The sequence below is a fragment of the Mus caroli genome, unplaced genomic scaffold (assembly GCF_978045245.1).
Source record: "Mus caroli unplaced genomic scaffold, Mus_caroli_1 scaffold_4, whole genome shotgun sequence".
Taxonomy (NCBI): domain Eukaryota; kingdom Metazoa; phylum Chordata; class Mammalia; order Rodentia; family Muridae; genus Mus; species Mus caroli.
In genome coordinates, this window is record NW_028227259.1 from 135,925,513 (window position 1) to 135,950,488 (window position 24,976).

The following is a 24,976-nucleotide window of genomic DNA, read 5'->3' on the forward strand; positions in this document are numbered from 1 at the left end:
CCTCTGTCATCAGTGGCAACGGTGAATCTACTCAGTGTCTCCTGTTGTAGAGTCCTGTTCAGAAGCTAGCTGGAATCCCGAGAGTAGAAGTGAAGGTGCATGGACACATGGCATCCTAGAGTCTCGTATCCAACGAGCACATAGCATGGGTTCCAATATGGCTCTCACACATTGCCCAACTGTGATCCTTTGATCTAGAGCCTCATTTGGAGGTTTAGTCCTTAGGTGGGGACCAAGCTGGAATCGGAAGACACTTTAGGAGGTTAGATCTAGTTACAGAAAGTAGGTCAAAAGCAGGACTATGGTTCCTTCCTCTTTCTCTTCCTGTTTTGTGGCTACCACAGATTCAGCATCTTCGTTCTACTACACCTTCCTCGCCATATATGTTCTGCTGGGCTACAAGCCCACAGCTATAGTACCAAGCTAAGGAGAGAAATCAGAAGCCAAAGAATCAACCTTTCCTGCCTTTATGTGATTCCCTCCACCCCCACAGGTATTTTTATCATCAGGAAAGAAAGATGAGCTAACAGGGAAAAGGACTCAGATCCTGGCCCTCAAACCATCCTTATATTCCATTTTCTTAACCTGTAAGAGGAAGACATGGGCTTGAGAGGATGAAGTCTTTGAAGGGCTACCATGTTGGTCCCCAGGATATACACATGAGCAGGTCCTATATAAAATGACGTTTGTGTACGTGTTCCAAATAACGCAGCACATGCTTCAATGAGAAGCTATGTTTCTTATGTTTCTTTCTCCTTTTGTTTTTATCTCTTTCTATTTTGAACAAAGTCTCACTATGTCACACTAGCCGGATTGGAACCTTCTATGTAGATTAGGTTGGCCTTGAACTCACAGAGCTTTGTTCTGCCTGCCTCTGCCTCCCAAGTGCTGGAATTTAAAGTATATGCCGACACATGTGGCTTGAGAAGTTTTCTTCTTTATATTATTATTTAGACAGCCTTCTTGACCCTAATCTCAACTTGTCACTAGTTAAGATCTACACGTTGACATCAAGAACTCAGAACCTCATCAGAAATCCCTAAAACGAAACAAAATCCACACTGATCTCCTTGAACAGTACAACCGTCCATTTCAGGGGTTCCCAGCCAGCCTGCGTTTCACGGGCTTTAGCCCATTGCCTCTGGTAGATCATAAATAAAGCCATGTTTGTCACAGCAAGGAGAAAGCTGCTTCTGGTCTCATGGAATTGAAGACATCACTCAGATCTGTAGTTAGCACCTACCAATCTGACTAGGAAAAGTTCTACAATATACACAAGGGGAACCTTTTCAAATGTATCATGAATAATAAGAAAAGTACATTAATCCATTGAATTTTGGTGTGTGTGTGTGTGTGTTACTGTGTAAATGCATGTATATATGTGTAGAGGCCAGAGGACAACTTCTTAGTTGTTATCCATCTTTTTTTTTTCTTTTTAAATAGTGTCTCTCACTGGCCTTGGAGTTCACTAAGTAGTCTAGGCTAGCTGGCTAGCAAGCCCCTGTCTCTGCCTCTCCAGCATTAAGATTACATGCCCAGCTTTCTAACATGGATGCAGGGATAGAAGTCTGGTCTTCATTTTTGCAAGGTAAGCCCTTTATCAACTGAGACAACTCCTCAAAGTAAGTTTTGAGACTTCTTTACAAATTAGAATTGAGACAACTGGTAATAGATCCTTACAGAGACACCTTATTGTGATACACACATCTTATGGGATTGATCATACTGGAACAGCACAGCGATGAGGAACAGTTAGCTGTAACCGCCAGGCTATACAGAAGGTGTGGTGGGAAGAACTAGGACAGCCACACAAACATATAAATACACATGTCTATGACTAAAGAGACATCCACACAATTCTCTTGAGCACAGAACACTCTCCCAACTCTCAGATGAAAGAAGTAAGAGTCTCTGGACAAGCACAGAGCTCTGGCCAATCTCATGAAGCCCAAAGGCATTGACTCACTGGTCTATGGCTTGGCAACTCTCCTTTCATGGAAGCCATAAGACCCAAGATAGTAGCTCACCTATGAGAATGGGGATATAGAACCAGGTGCTCAATTTCAGATGCTTCCAGAACTCCTTTCATCAGTCAAATGAGACTCCTTACCAATTAATTGAGCTCATGAAACATATTATAAAAGGGTGATCTTTATTTAGTGTCTATACTATCCCCAAACATACTAAAGACTAAAGAATGTTGAAGGAGCTAATTTCTCTGTCTTTGTTACATTCCAGCTGAGTCCAGACTCTATAAAGTAAATGATGGAAAAAGGCTGTGTGGCTATATATGAGCAGCTGAAGGAGGCAGCACACAGGCAATAGACCCGCAGGCACACTCCCTTCAGCTACGTAAATGAGTCCACATACATGTGCCCAAGTTTGTCCACCATGCCTTTTTCCCCTCATGTGTTCAAAAGAGAGTGAAGAATAAAACGGCTCTTGTGGAATACTACTGCCATCTTGACAAAAAAAAAATCAATCAAACAAACAAAAAAACCATCATTGAGAATTGTAAGGCTGGAGACATAGCTCAGTAGGAAGAGTGTTTGCCTAGCATGTACAAAGGCCTGGGTTCTACATCCAGCAATGCATAAACCAGCTGTAGCAGCAAACACACTCTCAGCACTTGTGAGATGAAGCCAGAAGGATCAGGAATTCAAAGTCATCCTTGGCTCTATAAGACTTTACCCACCCCCACCCCCACCCCCATATACTTTGGGTTTAATCATGCTTTTCAGGCAGACAGCTATATAGAGAAACCAGGATACCCAGTGCAAGGTTATCTAATCCAGCCCCGCTACAGATAATGATTCCAAGACCCAATACCATCAGGAGGTTTGTCTATAGCCTGGAAGCTGGCTGGCTGCAAGAAACTAGAAACTCGTCTTCAAGGGTTCCTCTCTGTGATCCACCACTGTGGAAAACAAAATGCCTTCACAGGATCTTACTCTTCATTCCATTCACCCCAAGAAACAAAAGTTCAGCTGGAGATATCTTGACAAATTCCCAACAGTTCCTACCTACATATAACAGATATGCAGGGTACCATCGAGATGGCTCAGTGGGTAAAACACTGGCTTCCACGCTGAAAGATGAGAGTTCTATCACTGGAATCTACTTAATGGAAGGAGAGAACAAACCCCCATAGACCATCCTCTGTTTTGCACATGTATGCCAAGGTACACATGTATCTACCACATGCAGAAAAAAATGTAATTCAGACATTTAAATCTGTGTATTAAAACCCAGGCTTTTCAGGGATATGAAGTGCTATAAACTGAAAAGATTACTGTACACAGACATCAAGTTTTACTTTGGCCTGGAAAAGCTATGATAGAAAGAAGAAAAAAATAGTAAGATTCAGGATTTAAAATAATTTCCAGTAGATATTTAATCTGAAGATGGCATCAATAGGAATGCTGAGTGGATATGGGGGTAATTAAGCCAATTCGAAACATGATAACATTGGAAGAATAATAAAATGTCATCTTAACCCAGACATAATATTGGAGGGGTAAGGAGAGGTTGATAGGCATTTTGGAAATTGAGACTCCAAAATGAGAAAGCTATTGAAACTCAGCCAACAGCTGTAGAAATTGTACCCTGAATGCTAGGAAATTTACAAATGGCTCAGAGATGTTTTTATGAGAAAAATCAAACTGCAGAAGTGCAGAGGCAAGGGGAAGAGACTTCGTATTTGTTGGAGCCCGGAAAGCAGACATTGGAATGGCTAGGGAAGACCCAGGTTGGAGCACCAGGCCATGGAACAGGGCTTCTACACGCTCTTCTTATAAGAACGAAAACGCAATGCCAGCAAAATACACAGTGCTTCATTTCTGCTCAGTGCTGAGCAAAGGATCAGAGCCACAAGCACAAACCACAGTTCCCACTCTTTTGGGTGGTGGCTATTTGCTTTGCTTCTGGGAGGGCTGGACAGTGATGATCCTTTTCCTGGCTGAAAAACTGTAAAACAGGAAAGCACATCTCAGTGGTCTCTCAATCGGGGTATGTCTTTGTGTATGTGCGTGCATATGTGTGTGTATTGGAGGGGTACGTGCACAGGTGTGTTTCCATGGTAACAGAAGCCAGAAGAGGATGTTGGGTATATTTCTCTATCACTCTCGGCCTTATTCCCTTGAAACAGGTTCTCTCACTGGACCTGGAGCTAGGTAGGCAGCCAGTAAGCTCTAGTGATCCCCTTGTCTACAGTCCTCCCACCTCCATAGCACTGGAGTTATAAGAACATATGACCACACTGGTATTTCTATGTGGGTGCTGGGATCTGAACTCAGATCTTCATGTTCATACACTGACTACTCTTATCCACTGAGCTGTCTCTTCAGCCCCTGGATCAGGGTGCAGCTGATTGACAAACCAAGGATGGAGACTGCACAAGCCATAATGAGGGCCTCCTCAGTTTCCAGAACATTGCTGAGGATGCACGGCCTTTAACCAGGGTAACACGTGGCCTGGCAATCAAGCGACAGGACTCTTCCATTAGAAGCACAAAGCCACACGCCTCACCTCCAGTTTGACTTTTCAGCAGTTTCAAAGTCCTTCCTGAGCCAAGTGGAGAGTGTATGTGTGTGTGGTCTATGCTGGATTAGGGAAAAAAGCCACAGTTAGGTTTCTTCCCTAATACGTGAGTTGCATCAGGACCAAGAACCACAATTAAAGAAAACCTTATCTTTGAAGACAGTAGCCCAAGATGGTCTCCAGTTAACTATGTGGCTGAGGAAGGTCTTGAACTTCTGCTCTTCTTGCCCCTACCTCCCACGAGCTGTGTCTACATGCATCTTCCACTGGACCTGGGTTATGTGATGTGGAGGACGGAACCCAGGGTTTCCCAGCATGCTAAGTAAGAGCACTGCCCACTAAGCTTTATTTCCTGACCCAGTTTCAGTGATAAAATATTACCCTAGAGCTGTAAGGGGGAAGCTGATATAATCTTTTTTATTATATTACTAACTAAAGATGTATTAAAAGTTGAAAATTAATAAATACATAAGTAAATATAACAGCAATAACAACAAGAAAATCCTGAAGGACACAGCTAAATGGGTAGGGAGGAAGGGTGCACTTGGGAGGAACTGAGGAAGTGAATATCATCAATACAGATTCTATGAGGGCCTGAGTGTGGTGGTGGACACCTTTAATCCCCACAATGGGAGGCACAAGCAAGTAGGAAGGCAGATCTCTGTGAGTTCAAGGCAAGTCTGCGTAACATAACTCTAAGACATCCAGAGCTACACATTGAGACCTTGTCTCAAATACATGAAGAACAACAATCCATTGTACCAAAGTCTCAAAGAACAAATTAAAAAAAGTGAGCAAAACTATTACCTCAGAAGCTTTGTGAACATTACCTCAGGTTAATAAAGAAATACTATCCCTGCCCCCCTTAGGCCTGAAGAAAAACTTTCCCCTGCAAATAGCAAAGGTTTGATACCTGGGAACAGCTGCCACTGGGGCAAATGGGTATCATCTATTACTTAATGGCTGCCTGCTCATTTTACAACGGCCCCATATTACTCTGATGTGTATGAATAATATGCTTAGATAAGGGGGTTGAAAGGATATGGTTTTAGAGACCTTTTAAAATCTAGCGCTTCTATCGAGAACTGAGTTCTGGGGTCCCCTGGGTCTTGTGCAGGACTCAAGGTCCTTGAGCTAGAGCACCGCTTTCCTCTTGCCCAGTGTGAGTCTTGATCCAAGTAAACAAGTTCAGTTAAACACCTAGGGAGTGCAGGCACATACCCTGTACTCTACTCTTCCAAGAGCACGGTGGTGCTATGTCACCCCATCTCCTATACCACAATACCAAGCATCACCCTGCATACAGAACGACAAGGGACAGAGCCAGGAACGAGATTAGAGATTCCTTCTGATCCGCCATCCCTTGGCTCACACAGCCAAAGAGAAGTAGGTAGGTGGAGAGATTGTGAATTTAAATCTTGACATTAATTTCATAACCAAATGAGGGGTGTTGCTTTACACAGTGAGGGTGCTGCCAGTGTTAGAGAAAAGAAAATGCAGAGCACGGGTGCAGAAACACTATTGCTTGCTGCACTGTTCTCCTGACAGCGATGCTCCTCCAGCGTGGGATTGGTGTAATTGCTTAATTTGGGTGATAAGGGGGCCAAGTGCTGCCTCTTCCTTGTTCCTCATGACAAATGAAGAGACATCCCACATCCACGATGCTAGGTTCACCGCCTACTTAATTCACCGCCCCATTTCTCCCTTCCCAGGAGTCTTCCAGGTTCTCTGCTGCGAACACGAAATGCTGTTCCTGTGGCTGAGGATGCTTGCAGTGGGGGTCTCATCGGATCCATTCCATGGGCAAGTCTGTCTCCAGCATTTCAGAACGGGCTCTGCTTTCCCAGCCCTTTCCCAGATACTTTCACATTAATTAGTAAGGGTATCATTTTATAAATTATAGCTTCGTATCCGAAGAAAGCCGAGTTTATCTTAATTCAGTCAGCTGTGTGAAATACCGTACCCTAATTTTAGACTGCCGGTTCTGTGGATCCCCACGGAGTTAGAATGACAGGTCTTCCGGAGAGAATTCCCACCATGTCCCTCCTGCAAGTCTCACTTTTGGCTACAACAGCAGCCCCGGTGGGACTTGCTGAAGGGATCCCAGGATGCTGAGTGGCATCTACACCACCATTAGCAATTCATATTTGTATTAGAACCCTCCATGCGGTGCCAGCAAGCACCCTAGTGGGCTCAGAGGCTCCAGGGAAAGGCCCAGCCATGGAGCAGGCTGACAGGGCCCCTGCAAAGCTGAAAGGATGGTGTTCAGGTTGGTGATAAACACTACCCTGTCTCAGCTGGAAAAGGAGAAGGCTGGCAGACTTAACTACACGTGGGCCAGGCAGGCGCTGGTGCAATTAGAGGCTCCTGGGTTCCTGCTGGGAACCCCCTGCAGAAACACCCATGTTAGAGCAGGGATAGCAGAGAGGGCGTAGCTCCCAGTTTCAAAAGCCTTCATGATCTTCAAGATGCAAACAAATTACAACCCAGTGCTTAAGCAGGGGATGTACCGTGCACAAAAAGACCGTGCCTTGTGCCCCCTGCCCACCAACTGATGTCTTACCCTTAGTCCTGCTTGTTTACTCTCCTCACACAACCTGGGACTCAGTTGTTCATTTTTTTGGCTTTTTGCTGCTGCTCCCAATCACCTTGATCATCCCCTTCCAATATTTCTAATGACAACAACCATGCCATTCTAGAAACAACCAGAGCCTGATGGTCTAGATTAATGATGGTGGATATCCTCAGAGACTCCGGGGCAAGGGACCTGGAGTGGAGACCAGGTCTGGGGTAGTTCCTTGAAGATTCTGGGGTATAACCAAGGCCAAGAGCCTTGACTGAGATACTACGAAAAAATAGCAAAGAGGAATTTTTAATACCTTCTCCCACTACTGCAGGCAGCTGTGTCAATATGGAATCCACTTTACTTATTTATTTGAAATAGAGGCTCCCTATGTAGGACATGCTGGTGTGAAACTTGAAATTCTGTTGCCCCAGTCTCCTAAATGTTGGCATGACAGGTATATGCATTCAGGCTTTTGAAACAAAGATGCCTGGACTATCGGGAGAGCTTGTTTGAAAGAGCTTTCTGTTCAAACATGACTTCAATGCCCAGAACACACAGGCTTAGGATCCCAGTCCTGGGCAGGCAGTGACAGGACAGTTCCTGCAGTTTGCTGGCCAGAAAACCTGGCCTTCTTAGTGAACTCTAGGCTAACAAGGGTCTATCCTAAAAATCATATAGGCAACACTTGGTAATGGCCTCTGCATGTACCTGCACACAGGTACACATGGATCCACCCGTAGAGGAAACTGCACATATACACAAGTGTGCACACAAAGACCTTGAATAAAATCAGCCCTCTTATAGAAGTGAGGCCAGCTGTTGCTTTCCTGTAGAGCTCTCAAAATGGTCAAAAGGCTGCAACATCTTCCTGGGTGCCAAAGGCGCCCCACAGAATTATGGAGGTTTTTGTCCTATGTCCATGTGACCTTGGAGCTAGCATGGGCAGCGATTGAACTTTGTATGCTGTCACGTAGCCTGACACAAGTTGGCTGTCCAAAATACGCAAGGTCCTACTTCTAAGGAGCTAAGATTCTCTCCCGGGGGTTGGAGGCAGGAAGCTCTGACTTGTCAGTTAAACAAAAGAGCAGCCCGCAGCCCCCTACCCAGTGTGTACCTCTGCTGTCATCCAACAGCCCATTACCATGTCACAGCACGGCGCACCCTTCCATAGGTCACTTTGTTTAAAATGACATGGATAATGCACATGTCAGCAAGCTGACAGTCCTGGCCGTCCTTCAGAGATAAAAACCTCCAGGCGAGAGGCTGTTCTTATCTGGGGGACACGCGCTGGTCTATCATCTAAGTCAGGCGGAGCGTGATTTCTCCAGAGAGCACTTTTTTCATTTCCTGATTTTAAGGAAATCAAATAAGCACCATTTGTCTTCATCTGAATATGCTTGACCTGCTCAGATGATGGTGTCTCGGGTTTTATAACCGGCTACATATGCTGAATTCAAATTAATGATGGTGGAGAACAGGAGCCTTCAGATCTCTCCTGGAGGCTGTGGTGGAGGCGGAGGGAGAAAGTCCCAGAGATGGATGGGGAATGATCAGGCACGCAAACCAAACCAACCGTGGGATTCTGGGGAGGATAAGCCAGCAGGAAGGAGGTGGAAATCATGGAACGGGGCACAGGGGAAGGGAGGACTGACCGATTGCTTTGGGACCATGGAGTGCACACACTCTGAGATTCAGGTAAGTTTTTAAGTTACACAAGGCATCAGTAAAAATGGAAAGACACTTGTTTGGCAGATGTCAACAGCAAGGAAGAAAAAAAAACACAACCATAAACCTTTTGCTTTAGTCAACAGAAAACCTACTTTACTGGTCCCGATTTTGATCTTCTGAAGGCTCAGAGTCTGGATTCCTTCTTCATCCACGTTGATCTGTATACACTGAGGCTGGGCCTCAGCCTTCAAGGTAGAGGGGATACCTGCTAGGGAGATTGCCCCTTCCCCAACACCCACCCACAGAAGATAGCAGAGCCCCCACCCCCAGCCCTGTCCACCCTGCCCTGTGAGGAAATTCTTAGCAGTACACCACTGACATTTCTACTAGGAAGCTATGGAAAAGTAGGAGGAAACAAGGAGGTCAGTCAAAGGCAGGTAGACATGACATTATAAATACACAGGTGGAAGTACAATCTTTCTATCATGAACCAAAAAAAAAATCAATTTCTCTTTAAAACTGTTTTTGGGGGTCTATGAAGTGAAAATCTGGTGTGACAAAAATGAGACATGAAGCAGCATGTTTCAAAGAGGAGGATGTCACAGATTTGGCACAGTATATCTTATCATTGAAAATGTCACAGTGTGACCAATAAGACAGCCTTCACAAGGGAACAGGTACCAGTAGGCATGCCACAGTGTACCCAGAGCCTTGTGGGTTGTGTTTGCAGTGGAGGGGGTGGTGTCTTACCTTCTCTTCCTGGTCGCTGTCACTGTCGCACTAGAAATGAAGACAAGAAAATAAAGGTCAATGTGGTGTTTATGCAATTTGCATCAGATACCCATCCCCCCTTCTCCGAGGCGGGGCAAATAGAGGAAAGGGGCCTTCTCTGGACTGTATATGTTCTACAGCTTCATCGCTAGACAAAAAATGAATTGCTAGATAAACAGAAAATATCTGTTCTCACATTAGTGCCCTGTTCTCAGTAAGAGACTCCACCCTCCCCTGCGTGCACACGCACACAATTTAGAAGAACCCAGGGATACCAAGCGAGGGGCTAACCCTGCCACAGGAGGAAGGGGACTCAAGATCCTTCTGAGGGTTCTAGAAAAATAAATTATTTCTACAGAAGGATGTGCTCTGCCTTCAGCTTTGGGGAGTCATTTTCTCAAATATTTTCTCAAGAAGAAAAGAAGTTTTGTTCATTGCAATCTCTTGTCAGGTCTTTTGAGAGGGAGAAGGCTCAACACCTCCGACATTGGGATGGTTAATATCAACTGTCAATTTAAAAGGATCCTGAATCCCCTTTGGTCTGTAAGGAATTCTCTAGACTGGATTAACTGAGGAGAGAAAAACCTCCCTAAATGTGGGTGGTGTCATCCTATGGATTAAGGGTCTAGACTAAAGGAAATGGAAAGGGTGAGCTGAGCATTTAAATCTCTCTGCTGTTGCTTGAGTGTGGCTGCAATATGGCTGTGGTGGTTTAAATAAGAATGCCGCCCCCTCCCCCATCTATTTGAATGCTTCATCACCAGTGAGTGGCACTATTTAGAAGGATTAGAAGGATTAGGGGGTGTGGCCTTGTTGGAGGAAGTGTGTGTGTCGGTGGGTATTGAGGTTTCAAAAGCTCATGCCAAGCCCAGTGTCATTCTCTCTCTGCCCAAGGATCAGGACACAGACCTCTCAGTCACTTCCCCAGCACCCTTTCTACTTGGGTGCTGCATGCTCCTCACCATGATGATAATGAAAGAACCTCTGAATCTGAAAGTGCATCCCACATTGAATGATTTCTCTTATAAGAGTTGCCTGGGACATGGTGTCTCTTCACAGCAATGGAACAGTGAGTGACCTTCCATCTTACACTTCTGCTGCTCTGCCTTGCCCACCATGATGGGACTGGACCCCTGAACTGTGAGCTAAAGCAAGTTCTTCCGTGAATTACTACTGTTGGATGTTTGGTCACAGCAATGGGAAGAAGGAAAACTCCTTGCAGGTGACGTGCCAAGAATAATAAGTGGTGTGATAAGCCAAATACCAGTTGTTGCTCTAGATCTGGAAGAACCAAAGAAAGGGAATTATCACCCAGTTTTGGGTTTCTTGACAGAAGCAGAAGGGAAACAAAGACCCTATGCTCTTCTAAAAACTAAGAATGTTTTGTTAACAGATCATGGGTTAAAAAATGGGGCTGGTGAGATAAGTCAGTTAGTTAAACGTTTGCTGAGCAAACACAAGGATTTTAATTTGGCTTGGTTTTCAGGACCCAGGTGAAAAAAATGAACATAGAGACACACATCTGTCATCCCAGTTCTTAGGGAAGAGGAGAAAGAGAGAGAGAGAGAGAGAGAGAGAGAGAGAGAGAGAGAGAGAGAGAGAGAGAGAGAGAGCCCTGAAGCTTATTGGCCAAGCAGCCTAGCCTACTCAGTGAGCCCCAGATACTAGGGAAAGACTCAATAAAAAAGTTGGACAAGTCCTAAGGAAAGTCACTCAGGGTTAACCTCTGGTCTCCACACACATGAGCGTGCACACATACATATATATAATGAAGGAGTACGTTAACGATGAGAAAGTATGATAGTAGGTGTGGCTTCACTTTGTAGCCCTGGAGAGGTGCTACTGAGCTGGATAGGAGTCAATCAAGATGAGGTACAGGACATCTGAGGCAGAGCCTCAGGCTGCTCTGTGGCTCACCCAACATACTGTGCAAAGGAGATCACTTTGTATGGGTGTTGGAGAGACAGCACTCGCTAGGAGGAGAGATGGCCACAGTGGGAACAGTTTGGCAACTAGGCCACTGTCTACGCCAGAATAGTGCCTAGTTTGGGGGAGGGTGAAACAGATGGCTCAGTAGATCTGCAGTGAGAGTAGATAGGTCTTGGTAATACATGGCTAGGGAAAAGAAGTGGCAGGTGAGTCCAGGAGGGTGCCAAGGTTTTTACTGTGGCCACCTGTATATGGGAGCAGATGGAATCACCAGCAGAAACAGGAAATGAACCAGGGCTGTCTCTGCAGGACAGATAGCCACAACTCTCTTCTCAGTGAGCTCATATCTTCTAGAGTTCAAAAAGGCAATGCATTCTTTTCCTAATTTTTTTTTATGGCATTGGGTGGGCTATGAGAACCATTTTGGTCACATGAGATGTGAAGTCTACAGAGGGTCCTAGGGTAGGGAAGAGTGGGTAAAGAACGAGTCTTGGGCCTAAAAGATGGCTCAGGGAGTAAAGGCACTTGCCCCACAAGCCCAGTAGCATACTGTGATCACCACATCCAAGGGTAGAAGGAGAGAACTGATTCCTGAGAGTTGTCACCTGACCTCTACACATGCTCTATAGCACATGCATGCATGCAGGCCCACTACACCACACCATGCCGCATACAGACTCACACATACACACTCAAACACACAAACACACCGCACATAGACATACTCACACACACACACAGATACCACCCCTCACATAGACATATTCACACATATACAGATAGCTACTGACACACTCGCAGACTGTCCCCATATAGAAACACTCACAAACACACTCACATATACTCACACACACAGAAACCCCCACATAAAGACACTTACACATTTACACACAGATACTCCCCCAGACACAGTCAAACATACACAAAGACACCCACCCACACAATCACAGACACCCCCAAATACAAACACTCATACATACACTCACATATACTCACACATAGACACATCCCACATAGACATACACACACACACACAAACACCCCCACAGACATACTCACACAGACACCCATCTACATACTCACAAACTCCTACCACAGACACACACACCCCACATAGACACACTCACACATACACATAGACATCCAGCCACACATTTACATAAAAACTCCTCCCACATAGGCACACTCACACACACTCATATACCAACACATAGACACAACCCATACACAGATATGTACACACTCACATACAGTCTTATACATACTCTCATACACACCATATACGCAAGCATACAATAATAATAAAGATTAAAAAAAAAAGACTCTCAGTGGCAGGCAGGTCCTGCTTTTCGTCTTTGAGTCTGACTAGATGAGCCCATGATTTGAGCATCTGCAGCGGCCATTTTGTAGAGTGTGGTTTAAGCAATTCCAAAAGCCTCAGTGCCAAACAAGATGGAGAGGCCAATGGAAGAGAAGACTGGTTTCACTGAGCCACTGAACCCATGCCAGAATGGACTCCTGTTTTTGTTAAGAAAACAAATTACTACAGTTTCAGCTACACTCGGAGTGCTACAAAGAGATGGTAATAAAGTCTTCATCCAAATGGGGTTGTGTATGGAGACCACTGTATAGTATGGACCATTGTACCATAGTAAGTACGCTGTATTATAACCATTTAAGGACGTACATACACACACACACACACACACACACACACACACACACACACTCCAGGCTGGCTCTGAACCTGCTGCTTGAGCATGGATGGCCTTGAATTGCTGATCCTCCCATCTCTACTACCCTGGAGTGACAACTGTGAGGGCTATGATTCTACTTCTCCTTCTGCCTCCTTGCTGATCCAGCGCTATCAGAGTGAGTGACAGCAACTTCATCAAGTCCAAGGGCATCGTTTCCAACCAGGCTTCCTACATCAGTCTGCCTGCATCTGCTGTCTTTTGCCCCATCAGTGACTGGTTTCTCTATCATATCAGATGATCTGAGGAGGACAGTGTGTGAGATGAAGACCCTGAAGGTCTAGAACTATGCATGGATGTGGGGGGGACTGTGTTCTCTCAAGTATCCTTTCAAGGCTAACACAGCCTGATGGAGGAGAGTAGAGAAAAGAGGAGTCTTTTATTTTATTTTTTTCTTTTACTTTCAATTGCTGGGGGATGTAAACCCAGGGCCTTGTGTATGATGGGAAACTCTCTACAACTGAGCTACATTCCCCAGCCCAGAGTGGTGCCTTCTGTCATGCCTGCTCTTTCCCAGATGTTCACCACCATCCATATGAGGTAATGACAGTGGAGGCTGGAGCGTCACGTTTCCCTCCATCCTCCAGGGTCTATGCTCAGGAGAAGGAGTCGGAAAAGTGGGGGAAGCTCCCTCTCCCGCCCCGATCCAAACAGCGGTAAGTCTCTGCAAATGGTTATTCCTATCAAAGCATTAAGCTTCCCTGCTTTAGGAGAGTCCAGTACTAATTTCAAGGTCCACTTAATTCTGCATCAAGTAATTACTGATATACCCAGAAGCACCTTGCCTCCAGAGTTAAGCATATGGTGAGGAACTGAGACCTACTGGTATCCATTATGGAAGCCACTCGGATGCCAAGCTGATTACAAATGCTGGGGCTCCCCACGCGCCACACTCATGAGTGACAGGCCCCTCGCAAGGCCAGCCAGAGTCTGCCAAAACACTGTCTGCAGCACCAGGGGCCCACATGGTGCGCTGAGAAAACAGTTCCATTTCTGGTATTAAATTCCCATACTGACCCAGGGACTTTGCTGTGGGCTCAGCAGGAGCTCACCATCCAATTTACAGCTCCACTCTCTGGAGCCTCCAGTGCCAGCCCCTGGCAGAGAGCAATGGCGGTCAACGCCTCCAGCTCATAAATTATGCAAAGGCAATAAATGCGTTCAGCAAACAGCTCCTGACGCTTGCCCAGCCTGGCTCCTCACACACTCTGCAGGAAAAAAAAAAAAAAAAAAAAAAAACAGAGAGAGAGAGAAAAAGAAAAAAAAAAAGCCAGAAGCTGGCTGCATACAAGAGGTCTATTCCACTCATAAAGGGGGTTTGTTGACAGCCCCAGATGGAAAGTGAGCTGGGGTCCTGAGCGGTCTTTCTGCCTCGCCGGCAGTGGTTTATAGGCATGCTTTATGAAAAAGGGAGGCTGTTTTATGGAGTCGGGGTGGGAAGAAGTCATGGTCTCAAATTCACATTAAATACACTGCCCAGCTTTCACACCCTGGGTTCAACCCGCTGTGGATTTTTTCAGGGCCAGATGGTTGTTGGTCTTCAAAGGTTAAAGGAAGAACTGTCTGTTTCCCCTGTCCCTAGACACCCACTCCAATTTATAAGAGTTCACGCTGAACCACCTCCTGGTTCAGGTTTATGTTCTGGAGGAGGCAGGGAGATGGAAAAGGCATGTCAGGCACAGAAACCGGTCCCAGCTGATACTCCTTCTTAAGCATTTTGACATCAGGGTCCTGTCTTGGTTTATTAGCAAACAGTTTGCCCACCAAATGGGAGCTCAAGGTGCCGGCGTTGTTCTCCATGACAAGGATTCAAAGCCCTGAGAGAGAAGTGGAAATAGTTTCCTCCATCTTAATAGCAAGAAGTGGAGGGAAAGAAGAATCGCAGTTGCTCAGGCTCAGACAGAATTTAAACCACCATATTTGATGAGTCAAACTGGAGGCCTGCAGGGAACACCATAGGCTTTGAATGCAGAAACAGGAAGAAAAAAAAAATTGAGACACAGCCTCTGCCACCCCAACATGGCTACCATTCTAATGTAACTTGCCTGTCCTTTCATAAGCTGGACGTCAAGAGTTAGAGAGGACCAAGACCTCCTGTTTCAACTACCGCACAAGAGCCTGGTGTGGTGATGCATGCTATATGCTTGCTTGCTTATCTATCTATCTATCTATCTATCTATCTATCTATCTATCTATCTATCTATCTAATTTACTCGAGACAAGGACTCATGTCTGCAGTCTGTTCCATGACCGTGGATGGACTCACGATCTTCTAGCCTTGGCCTCTCTCTAGTTTTGGGATGACTGGCCTGTGCCAGTCATTACTTTATTCATTCAATGTATGTACTGCTGGGATCAAAACCTAGAGCTTCTTGTATGCTGGGCAAATGCTCGTCCAACTGACCTACACTTGCAGTCCCTGAACGTTTTAATAAAAAATAAATTAATAGAAAAATTCACTAGGAAAACAAGCAGGGCATGGTGGTGCAGGCTTAAAATCTAAGCACGTGGGAGGGAGAAGCAGGGGCTCTTTGTGAGTTACAGACCAATGTGGTCTACATGATGAGTTTCTGGAGAGCCAAGCCTACCTAGATAGAGGTGCTGTCTCAAAAGACAAAAGCAAAACCAACATATTAAAATTTGTATTAGATTTAAGAGATAAGGTGATGCTAATGATGTCTCTGTAAGGTTCCTAATGCTTACAACAAGCCATCCTACTAATCAGTGCACACAGCTCACGGGCAAGGCTGGGTTTGAAAAGATCTATTCTAACACGTCCCTGGCTCCAGCCATACTCAGGCTGCTCTAGCCGCATCCTCATGCCCAACCATCTGTGTAGTTAGCTATACCCTCTACCTGAGAATGTCTTCTTCGAGCTTCAACTTAAATGGTCTCTTAAAACAATGCAAAGCTCCGTTTCTACCTTCTGAACAGCTACATTTTGGCTTTAGCCATGGGAGATGTCTTTCCTGAACAGTGAGGTCTTGTCTTGATGTTTTACCCCCAGACCCTGAAACACACTTGGTGTTCAATTATTTTGATAAGTTTTATGTCAAATTGACACAAGCTAGAGCCACCAGAGAGGAGGGAGCTCCACTGAGAAAATGGATTCCTAAAATCAGGCCGCAGGCAAACCTGGAGGGGCATTTTTAAAATTAGTGATTGGTGGGGGAGGCACCAGCCCATTGTAGGTGGTGCTAAACCTGGACTAAGGGTCCCGTGTACTATAAAAAAAAAGCAGGCTGAACAAGCCATAAAGAGCAAGCCAGTATGCAGCATCCATCCATGGGCTCTGCATCAGCACCTGCCTTCAGATTCCTGTCCTGTTTGAGTTTTTGTCCTAACTTCCTTTGATGACGAAAGTGATATGAACTTTTAAGCCAAATAAACTCTTTCCTTTTCAAGTTACTTTTAGTCATGGTGGTTCATCGCAGCAGGGGTAACCCTAACAATGACATATTCCAATTGTGTGTTTGATTCTAGGTGAAGTATAATTAACAAGACAGGAGATCTAAAGTGGTGTGTGTGTGTGTGTGTGTGTGTGTGTGTGGTATAGGATACAGTAATATGGCTGCAAACACTGGGAAGTTTGTTTGACTACACTTGGCAGATTCCAAGTAGGTGCATCAAAAAAGATTTATATTCATCCATCCATCTGTCCATCCATCCATCCATCCATCCATTCATTCTGTCATTTATAATTTAAAAGACCTGCATGATTGCTCAGCAGTCACTTGTTGCCAAGCCTGATGGCCTGAGTTCCATTCTGGAAATGGCATGGTAGGAGAGAACCATCTCCCCCAAAGTGTCCTCTGACGTTAACGTTGCATGCACATGCACAAGGACACACGTACACAAACACGTGTCTCCGTGCACACACAAACACGCACACAAAATGGTTAAATAAGTAAAGTCAATTAAAAAAATTCCTAGCAGCACATGGAGCACAGATGAAAATGTCTTCAATACACAAAACCCCCCAAACCCCAAAAGAATGGGCTTACGACTTTTATTTCATTTTCTCATAAGAAAGCCTGCCTCGTTTTTTATTTGGAAAATCTTGGTGTGTTTTAAGACTGTTCCGATTTTCGAATAAATGAAGGTCTGCGGCCTTGTTCGGCCTGTAGGAACCGGGGCTGGGTAGCCAGTGATGGAATACGTTCTTAAGCAGCAAGTGGCAATCATTGAATACATCACGCACAATGACATTGAGGAGGGCACTGCTCTCCATTCTGCTCAATGGACCTTGCTGGAGCAGTTATTCTGTATCTCAGATCCATTTATCATCACCACCAAAGATGTCAGTGCTGAACGCCACTTGCTGAACAAAGTTATTTTATTCTCTTTTCCGCCTAAAGGAAATGGGAGGAAAACGAGGGGGGAACTCCCCAACTTGTAAACCACACACACCATCTCAAATCAAGTACAATTTAACTTGGCCAGTGACAAAACAAATCGATTCCCCCTTTGGGCCAGGTGGTTTATCTAAGACAGTAAGGACATCCCTTACCTAAAAGCAATTTCTGAAGAAGCCACCTGAAGAAATCATGACATTTATTTCCTTCCGTTAAAAAGCCAGGAAACAGCCGTGTGGCTAAACACATCGGCTGCCAGCCTGCCCGACTCCCTACACAAGCTAAAACATGCAGCAGCCATCTTGTGCCAAAGAGCCCCTTTCCCCACTGTTTACCTAGCTGTCTCATTGGCTTTGGACTTTACATGACATTTAAAACTATTGGGGCTCTTGAAATAAAGAGCATTTTAATCCTGAAAGTGGTTTTAGGTAGGGTTTTTTTTCTTGGTGAAAAAAAAACAAAAAAAAACAAAAAAAACCCAAACCGATGGCCCCTTTACTCCCTTCTGTCTCAACAATAACTCCACAGGGGGTCAAAATAGCTCAGATACAATGAAAGGCTGATGAAAAGACATGCATGCTCTAAACCTAAGTCCAAAGAATAAAGCAACAATCCTGGGATGAGCTCATTAGGAAAGAATACACAGTCCAGTTGCTCAGGAGACAGGAGAGCATAAGCTTGTCCAAGCTTCTGGACTTTGGTACCAATACTCCTGCCTTCCTATATAGGGAGCTCTTGGGATGTGGTATTATGCATGTTGGAAATAGGCAGAGTTCAATCAACCAGTGTGGTCTGAGAAGTGTGTGTGTGTACGTGTGTGTTGTATACATGTGTGTGTGTCTCTGTGTGTACAGAGATCCATGTTTGCTATCTGCCTCTACTGCTCTTTGCTATATGTTTTGAGATAGTCTCCCACACATCTGCAGACCACCATTTCAGCTAAACCAGTTGGTCAACAAGACCCTGAGATTTGTCTCTTTGTTCTGATAGCCCCAGTAGTGGTGTTTGTCACACACTTGACTTTCCATGGTTGCTTGGGATCCGAGCTCAGGCCCTCACGCTTACAGAGCACGGCTTTACACACCAAGCCATCCATCTCATCATCTCAAGGATGTACACTTCTTGTTCTCTTTCCAGCCAGCTCGCAGACGGCCACGTGTGTTCACTTTAAAAGTACTATTCAAGGACCTACTATGGGCAGGTCCATTCTGACTAATGGCTAAAAGTGCAATTATGTTGCTTATAGAGAACAGTCCAAATCTGGGGATTTAAACCTCAGAAATTAAATTTCAACTTTGTTTTCACTTTTAAATCCAGGGATATATATATCTCATAAAATAATGTGTACCTTCCACTTAGATCATTTTGGTATTATTTTGTTTTTTGGGACTGAAAGGACAGGTGGGTGTCTCACAAATCTTCAGAGATCAGCATTTTCCACACTCGGGAAAAGAAGCTGTGTTCTTTCAGGTATAAGCTATATGTAAACTCCAAAGATAAATTTACTTAAAAACAACAAAAACAAACAAAAAAACCCCCAAAAGCAAAGCAAAACAAAACAAAACAACAACAGAATGAACAAAGTTTCCTGGTTGCCAAACTCGTAATAGCGTAGGACCTATGATCTTCCTGCTCTCTGTTTTCAACCCAGGGTCTGCTGTACCTCAGGATGGCTTTGACATATTCGTTGCTGAGGACTGCCCTTGAACTGCTGATGCTCCTGCCTCCACCTTCAGAGGGCTGGACTTATTGGCATACATAACACGCCCAGCTTCGTCAAGGCAGAAGATGGAACACAGGACTCCTGCCGACCTGTCAAGCACTCTACTGACTGCGCCACACCCCCGGCCTGGGCCCTGTGATTAGTAAATGATCTCCCCTTAGCTTAAGCAGTAGATTCTTTGCTTCCTTGCCACTGGCTTGCTGATTCCAAACTATCAATAGCATTAATCCTTGCCTGTCTGGGGACCTATTACTAATGACTTTGAGGATGGTACAGAGCAAGACTTGATGATAAGCCCACAGCAATATTAGCAGAGAGGCAGTCTTGGTTTTCTTCCCCAGCCATGCACCACGTGAGACCCCAGCAACGCCACCCTATCTCTTCTCCTTTGCCCCCATGTCTGCCTTGAGTCACACTTAGTTCCTGAAGACCTGTGCGGACTAATAATTTAGGCCAAATTTGCTGAGGAGTGAAAAGGAAGAGTATGTTACGGGTTAAAATAATACAAGAGTCTATTTTTTCCGCTGTGTTGTGATCCATAGAAATCACCCTGAGCCTTTTCCCTTTCTTCTCTGCCTGGGAAGCCAATTGCTTTGATTGCGGTGATATGAGCTAGCTAAAATGACTTGCCCTTGCTTGTGAGGCAAATGGAACATGCTAATAGAACTTATCGCATTACCCGATGCGAAAGTGCCATAGCTCATTACTTTAAGATAAAAGGATATCATTGCGGACGGCGAGCAGAATTGACTTTCTGAGGCCCGACTTGATGATGATTTAATCAACTGCTCTCTTTCACTTCTCATCTCTGTGCCTGTCGGTTTCACAGGTGCCGTTAAATGAGACACTCGGAGAGTGAGCGCAGGGAAAGAAATTGCTGTCATTACTTTTCAAGAAAGGAGGTATGCAAATTTTCGACAGAAAGATTGCGTTCATAATGGGCCTGGTAAAATACAAGGATCATGCTTGACAGGTGAGGGCAAGCCATTTGTATGCCCTTAAAGCACAGAAACCATCCTTATTTAGGAATGTGCTCCATAAGAGAAATGCGGATGAGGGCAGGGAAGAGGAGGAGGCAGAAACTGGCTAGTTTAAACCAGTCCCTGATCTAGAAACCTAGGATGGGCTGGTCCTTAAGACCTAAGACGGAGCCCCAGAGCAGATGCACGGAAACGAAGCCTGCTACTTTGTAGTGGGAACCTGAATGATAACGAGGTTTTTGAAATACCTTATTATCACGTGCCCTCTATAACCATAGTAACAGAGCTCAGGTTCAAATCCTACCTCTGCTGCATAAAGTCTAGAAGAGCCAAGAGGGAAGAGGTTTCCAACCTGTGGGTCCTGACCCCTTTGGAGATCAAATGACCTTTTCAAAGGGGTCACATATCAGATATTCGCATTGCAATGTATAATAGTAGCAAAAATACAGTTATGAAGCAGCAATAAATATAATTTTATCATGGGGGTGTGTGTATGTGTGTGTCAACACAGGACGGGGAATTATATCGAAGGGTTTCAGCATTAGCAGAGTTGAGAACCAGGGCTTTAGGCACAAGCAATTGACTTTCTAAGTTTCCTTTATCTATCAATGGGACTGTTCAGTCTCTTCCCTAAGGTTTGAAGGGCACCCAATTACTAAAATAAAATTCCCATGTACACGCATGCACATACACACACACATACAAACGACTTAGATTAGTGTTTACATATAGGAAACGGTCAATCAAGTTTAAAAAATCCTTCATCATTATCATTTTTTTTCCTTCCTCATTCCTCGTGGACCTTGGGTAGCCTTGAACTCACCGTGTAGCCGTACAGTCCTTACACTTCTGGGGCTGACTCTGTACACCACCATGCCCGCTTTGCTTGCCCTTTCCTGTACAATGGATAGCAGTGTGTGCCTGAGTGTATGCAGGCACATGAGTCAATGTCTGGTGTCCTGCTCGGTCACTCTCAGTCCTGTCCCTCTGAAATAGAGTGTCTCTCACTGAAGCTAGAGGTCACTGCTTTAAGCTATGCTGACTGGCTGTCATGATATGCCCATCCCCTACTCAATAGGATACAGGAGTATACGGCAATATGTAGCTAGGTTTCCTGTGTGCATGGGGAAACCTGAACTTGGGCCATCATACTTGTATAACAGTCACTCTTACCCAGTGAGCTAAATCCCTTCACCTCCTCTCCTCCTCTTCCCTCCCCCTTAAGTGTTTGTGAGTCAAGTGCTGCCAATCTATCTGGACCTAGTGGAGACATAACAGCATTCTTTTATTTCACAGATAAAAGTCCTCTTCTCAGCCAGTGAACAAAGTACACTAGGGTTGTCCTGAGAGCGACCCTACTCGTCAAGCTATGCCATGAAAACTGCTCAGCATCAATGCTCTGCTATGCAGATCCCCTCTCCCTCTCCCTCCCTCCCTCCCTCCCTCCCTCCCTCCCTCCCTCCCTCCCTCCATTCATTCTTCACTTCCTCCATGCTCTGTGGCACTAAACACCCATGAGCAATCTCCAACCTTGGGTAGGTAATGTCTACCCCGGGCAGAGCACCTCAGGCAGTCAGTCACCCTGTGCATTGGCCTGGGAAAGGGATGTTGCAGCAGGCAAGAACAGCTAGCCTGGCTTGATTCACCTTCAGAAAGGCCCAGTGAATATGAATGGATTAAATGACCAGGGAAGGATGAACAGAGGTGTTTTTTCATCCACTTTGACTTCAATAGGTAATTGTTCTATTTTCTCCAACACTCAAAGTAAAAAGCATCTTTCTTAAAGAGCCTGCAGCTCCGAGTTCTTTTTCCAGGGTAATGACACTGTCACAAACCATATTTTCCCTTCTTTCCACTGAGGTTGTGGGGGGGACAGAATGGAGCTCTGCCTTTATGCTAAGTGGCACCTACATGATTCAATTCTCTGCCAAATGGTTGATGTTCCCACTCAGCAACAGCAGAAGGGGGTGGGATACACAACAGCAGGGCAGCAAAGAGCGCTCTGCTTGAAGACTGGTTCCTAACAGCATCACAAAAGGATGCCTAAGATACCCTGGAAAGGAGGTTTTACCAGTCCTTCTCTTTTGTTTTTACTCCAGAATCTGGAATCGACTTGTACATCCTAGGCAAGTGCTTTATGTCACACCCCTGGCCTAGCCCCTCACTGGGGTATTCTAGGCAGGTGCTCTATCCATGAGCCATGTTCCTAGCCTCTACGTCTAAGCTACATTGTTAGCCCTCTTTACTTTTTATTTTGAGACTGGTTACACTAAGTTGCCCAGGCTGGCCTTGAACTCATGTTTCTTTCCAAGCAGACCTTGAATTAGGGTGCCTACTGCCTCAGCTTCCTGAGCATTTGGGGAAACAGGCAGAGAAGTGAAGGCTTCCTTCCAGTTGCTGAGATGGTACTTGGACCCAGTTCTGTCATCCTTGGCTCCACCCTGAGTTGTGAATCACACCACTTGCCCTTTTGCTAATCACACTGCACAAAGAAACTACTTGACATACATCCCCCGAACTGATTGCTTTGCAGAATCTAAGCTCAGGCAACTTGAAACTGAGGAATTGTAATGACTCTTAAGCCACAAACTCTAAGTAATCAGTCATATTTCTACTCCACACAAGACCATTCCTTTCTCAAGAACATTTGTATCTGGATCACAGGAAGGGCTCAGTAACCCAAAGCCGATGGAGATTCAAATTCCAACCCCCTTTTCATGAGATCGTATACATGGTGGCTACATGTTCTTAACATCATGAGGAATATCCCTGTAGAACTTGTATCTGAGGTCCATATATACTCAGAATTTCTGCAACAATTAAGAGCATGTAAAGGCAGGCAAAAAGAAACATTGTGACTTCTGTTTCTCAAATCTTTACATGAAAGATATGTCATATCACACATAGAAATGAGGAGACATAACAATTGCTCAAACATTGGGTAGAAATCCCTACCATCTTATGGAGAGGAAGCCATTAATTCTGCAAGCATGTCGTAAATCAGAAACAACAACCCGAACAGAGAAAAACAAGTAGCAAGCACAAGGATCATCCTGGTAACTCATGATTTTATTTCACTGATAAAATGTCAATAAAACAAGACCATTTAGAATTCGCTATAGCAATCCTTTATGCTCTTAGTGAACACTGTATTTGGACAAGCATACTTTTTTTTTTTTTTTTTTTTTTTTTTTTTTTTTTTTGGTTTTTCGAGGCAGGGTTTCTCTTGTAGCCTTGGCTGTCCTGGAACTCTGTCTGTAGACCAGGCTGGCCTTGAACTCAGAAATCCGCCTACCTCTGTCTCCCGAGTGCTGGGATTAAAGGCGTGCGCCACCAACTAATTGTTGGTGCAGGTAGGAATCCACCAATTTTGGAATGTGTCAATAGATTATGATAAGACAACCATGTGCCCTCGGGGACAGGTTGAAATGAATGCTCTCTCTTCCCCAGGAGAACTTCTCTGTGCTCTGTTTCCTCAGCTGTCAGGTTCTTGTATCTCCATAGTGATGGTCAAGTTCCCACTTTCATCCTGGCACATAATCAGCGCCCATGAGCACACACAGAAGAGTGAACTAATAAGCTATGTTCACCAGCGGATGATCCCAGAGAATGCTGCTACTTGGCAAGGTCAAGAACCAGACTGTACAGGGTTAGGGAGGGACTCCATCAGCAAAGTACTTATACACAAGGACTTATGTTTGCATCCCCAGAACTCCAGGCCATGCCTGCACATCCAAGTAGCAATGAGGCAGAGACAGGACTGACAACCCCAGGGTTTGTAAGTCAGGCAATCTAAGAAATTTGGTTAAGTGTCAGGTTCACTGAGAGACCCTGTCTCAAAGAATCATGTGGAGCACAATAGAGGATGTTGACCTCTGACCTCCACATGCCCACTCATGTGCCTGCACATACAGCACAGTGGTTCCCGCAACAGGCAGAAAGGTGCTCAAGAGTGTTGGACTACAGATGCCAATGAGAAAGGCAGGGAAGTGACTTTGAGTCATAAATTTTAATAAAATAGCACCACGTCAGTGTGTGTGTGTGTGTGTGTGTGTGTGTGTGTAGGGTGGATGTCTGATGCTGTCCTGGCTTCTTTTAACTGTTAATGTGACACAACCAAAAACAACCAGGAAGACAGTCACAACGGAGGAACCAGATGGAGCATATCTGTGGGGGACTACCTTGATTGTTAATGGAGAAGGGAAGAGCCACTGTGGGAGTGGGTGACATCACTTGGTGGGTAGGGCTGGGAACTGTATACACAGACAGCATGGGCACATTCATTTCTCTCTGCCCAGCTGTGCATGTGGGATGACTGGCTGCTTCATTTCCTGCCTTGATTTCTCTGTCCCAGTGAACTACAACCTAGGGGTGTAGTTGAATAAATCCTTTCTGTCCTAAGATGGTTTTGGTCAGGGGGGATTCATCATCACAACAGAGGTGAAAGCAGGATGGATGCCGAGTCTATTCTCTTAGAAAGACGTCGTAACCGTATTCCTGTTCATATCTGACTCCCTTCAAGCCAACCTCGGCTGGAACGGAACAGCAGAGAGGAAACACCGTGCTCTGTTACTGAGAACTTCTGAGAGTCATGGTACAACTTTCTCCCAAGTGAATTCATTTAAAACTAAGGTAACAAACAGCTTGGCTGAAGAAATACAAATATTCCTTGAGACAAACATCTATGAACA

At 45.0% G+C, this 24,976-nt stretch overlaps 1 protein-coding gene across 7 annotated transcripts in view; it reads right to left on the reverse strand.

The window, feature by feature from the left end:
* The window catches only part of Auts2 (activator of transcription and developmental regulator AUTS2), a 1,097,294-nt gene that overhangs the window by 316,704 nt on the left and 755,614 nt on the right, over positions 1 to 24,976 (reverse strand). For all 7 annotated transcript variants that reach the window (XM_029477062.2, XM_085837231.1, XM_085837234.1 and 4 more), the window contains one exon: positions 9,524 to 9,553. In XM_029477062.2, coding sequence (XP_029332922.1) covers positions 9,524 to 9,553 — 30 coding nt within the window. The remainder of the gene's footprint in view (positions 1 to 9,523; positions 9,554 to 24,976) is intronic.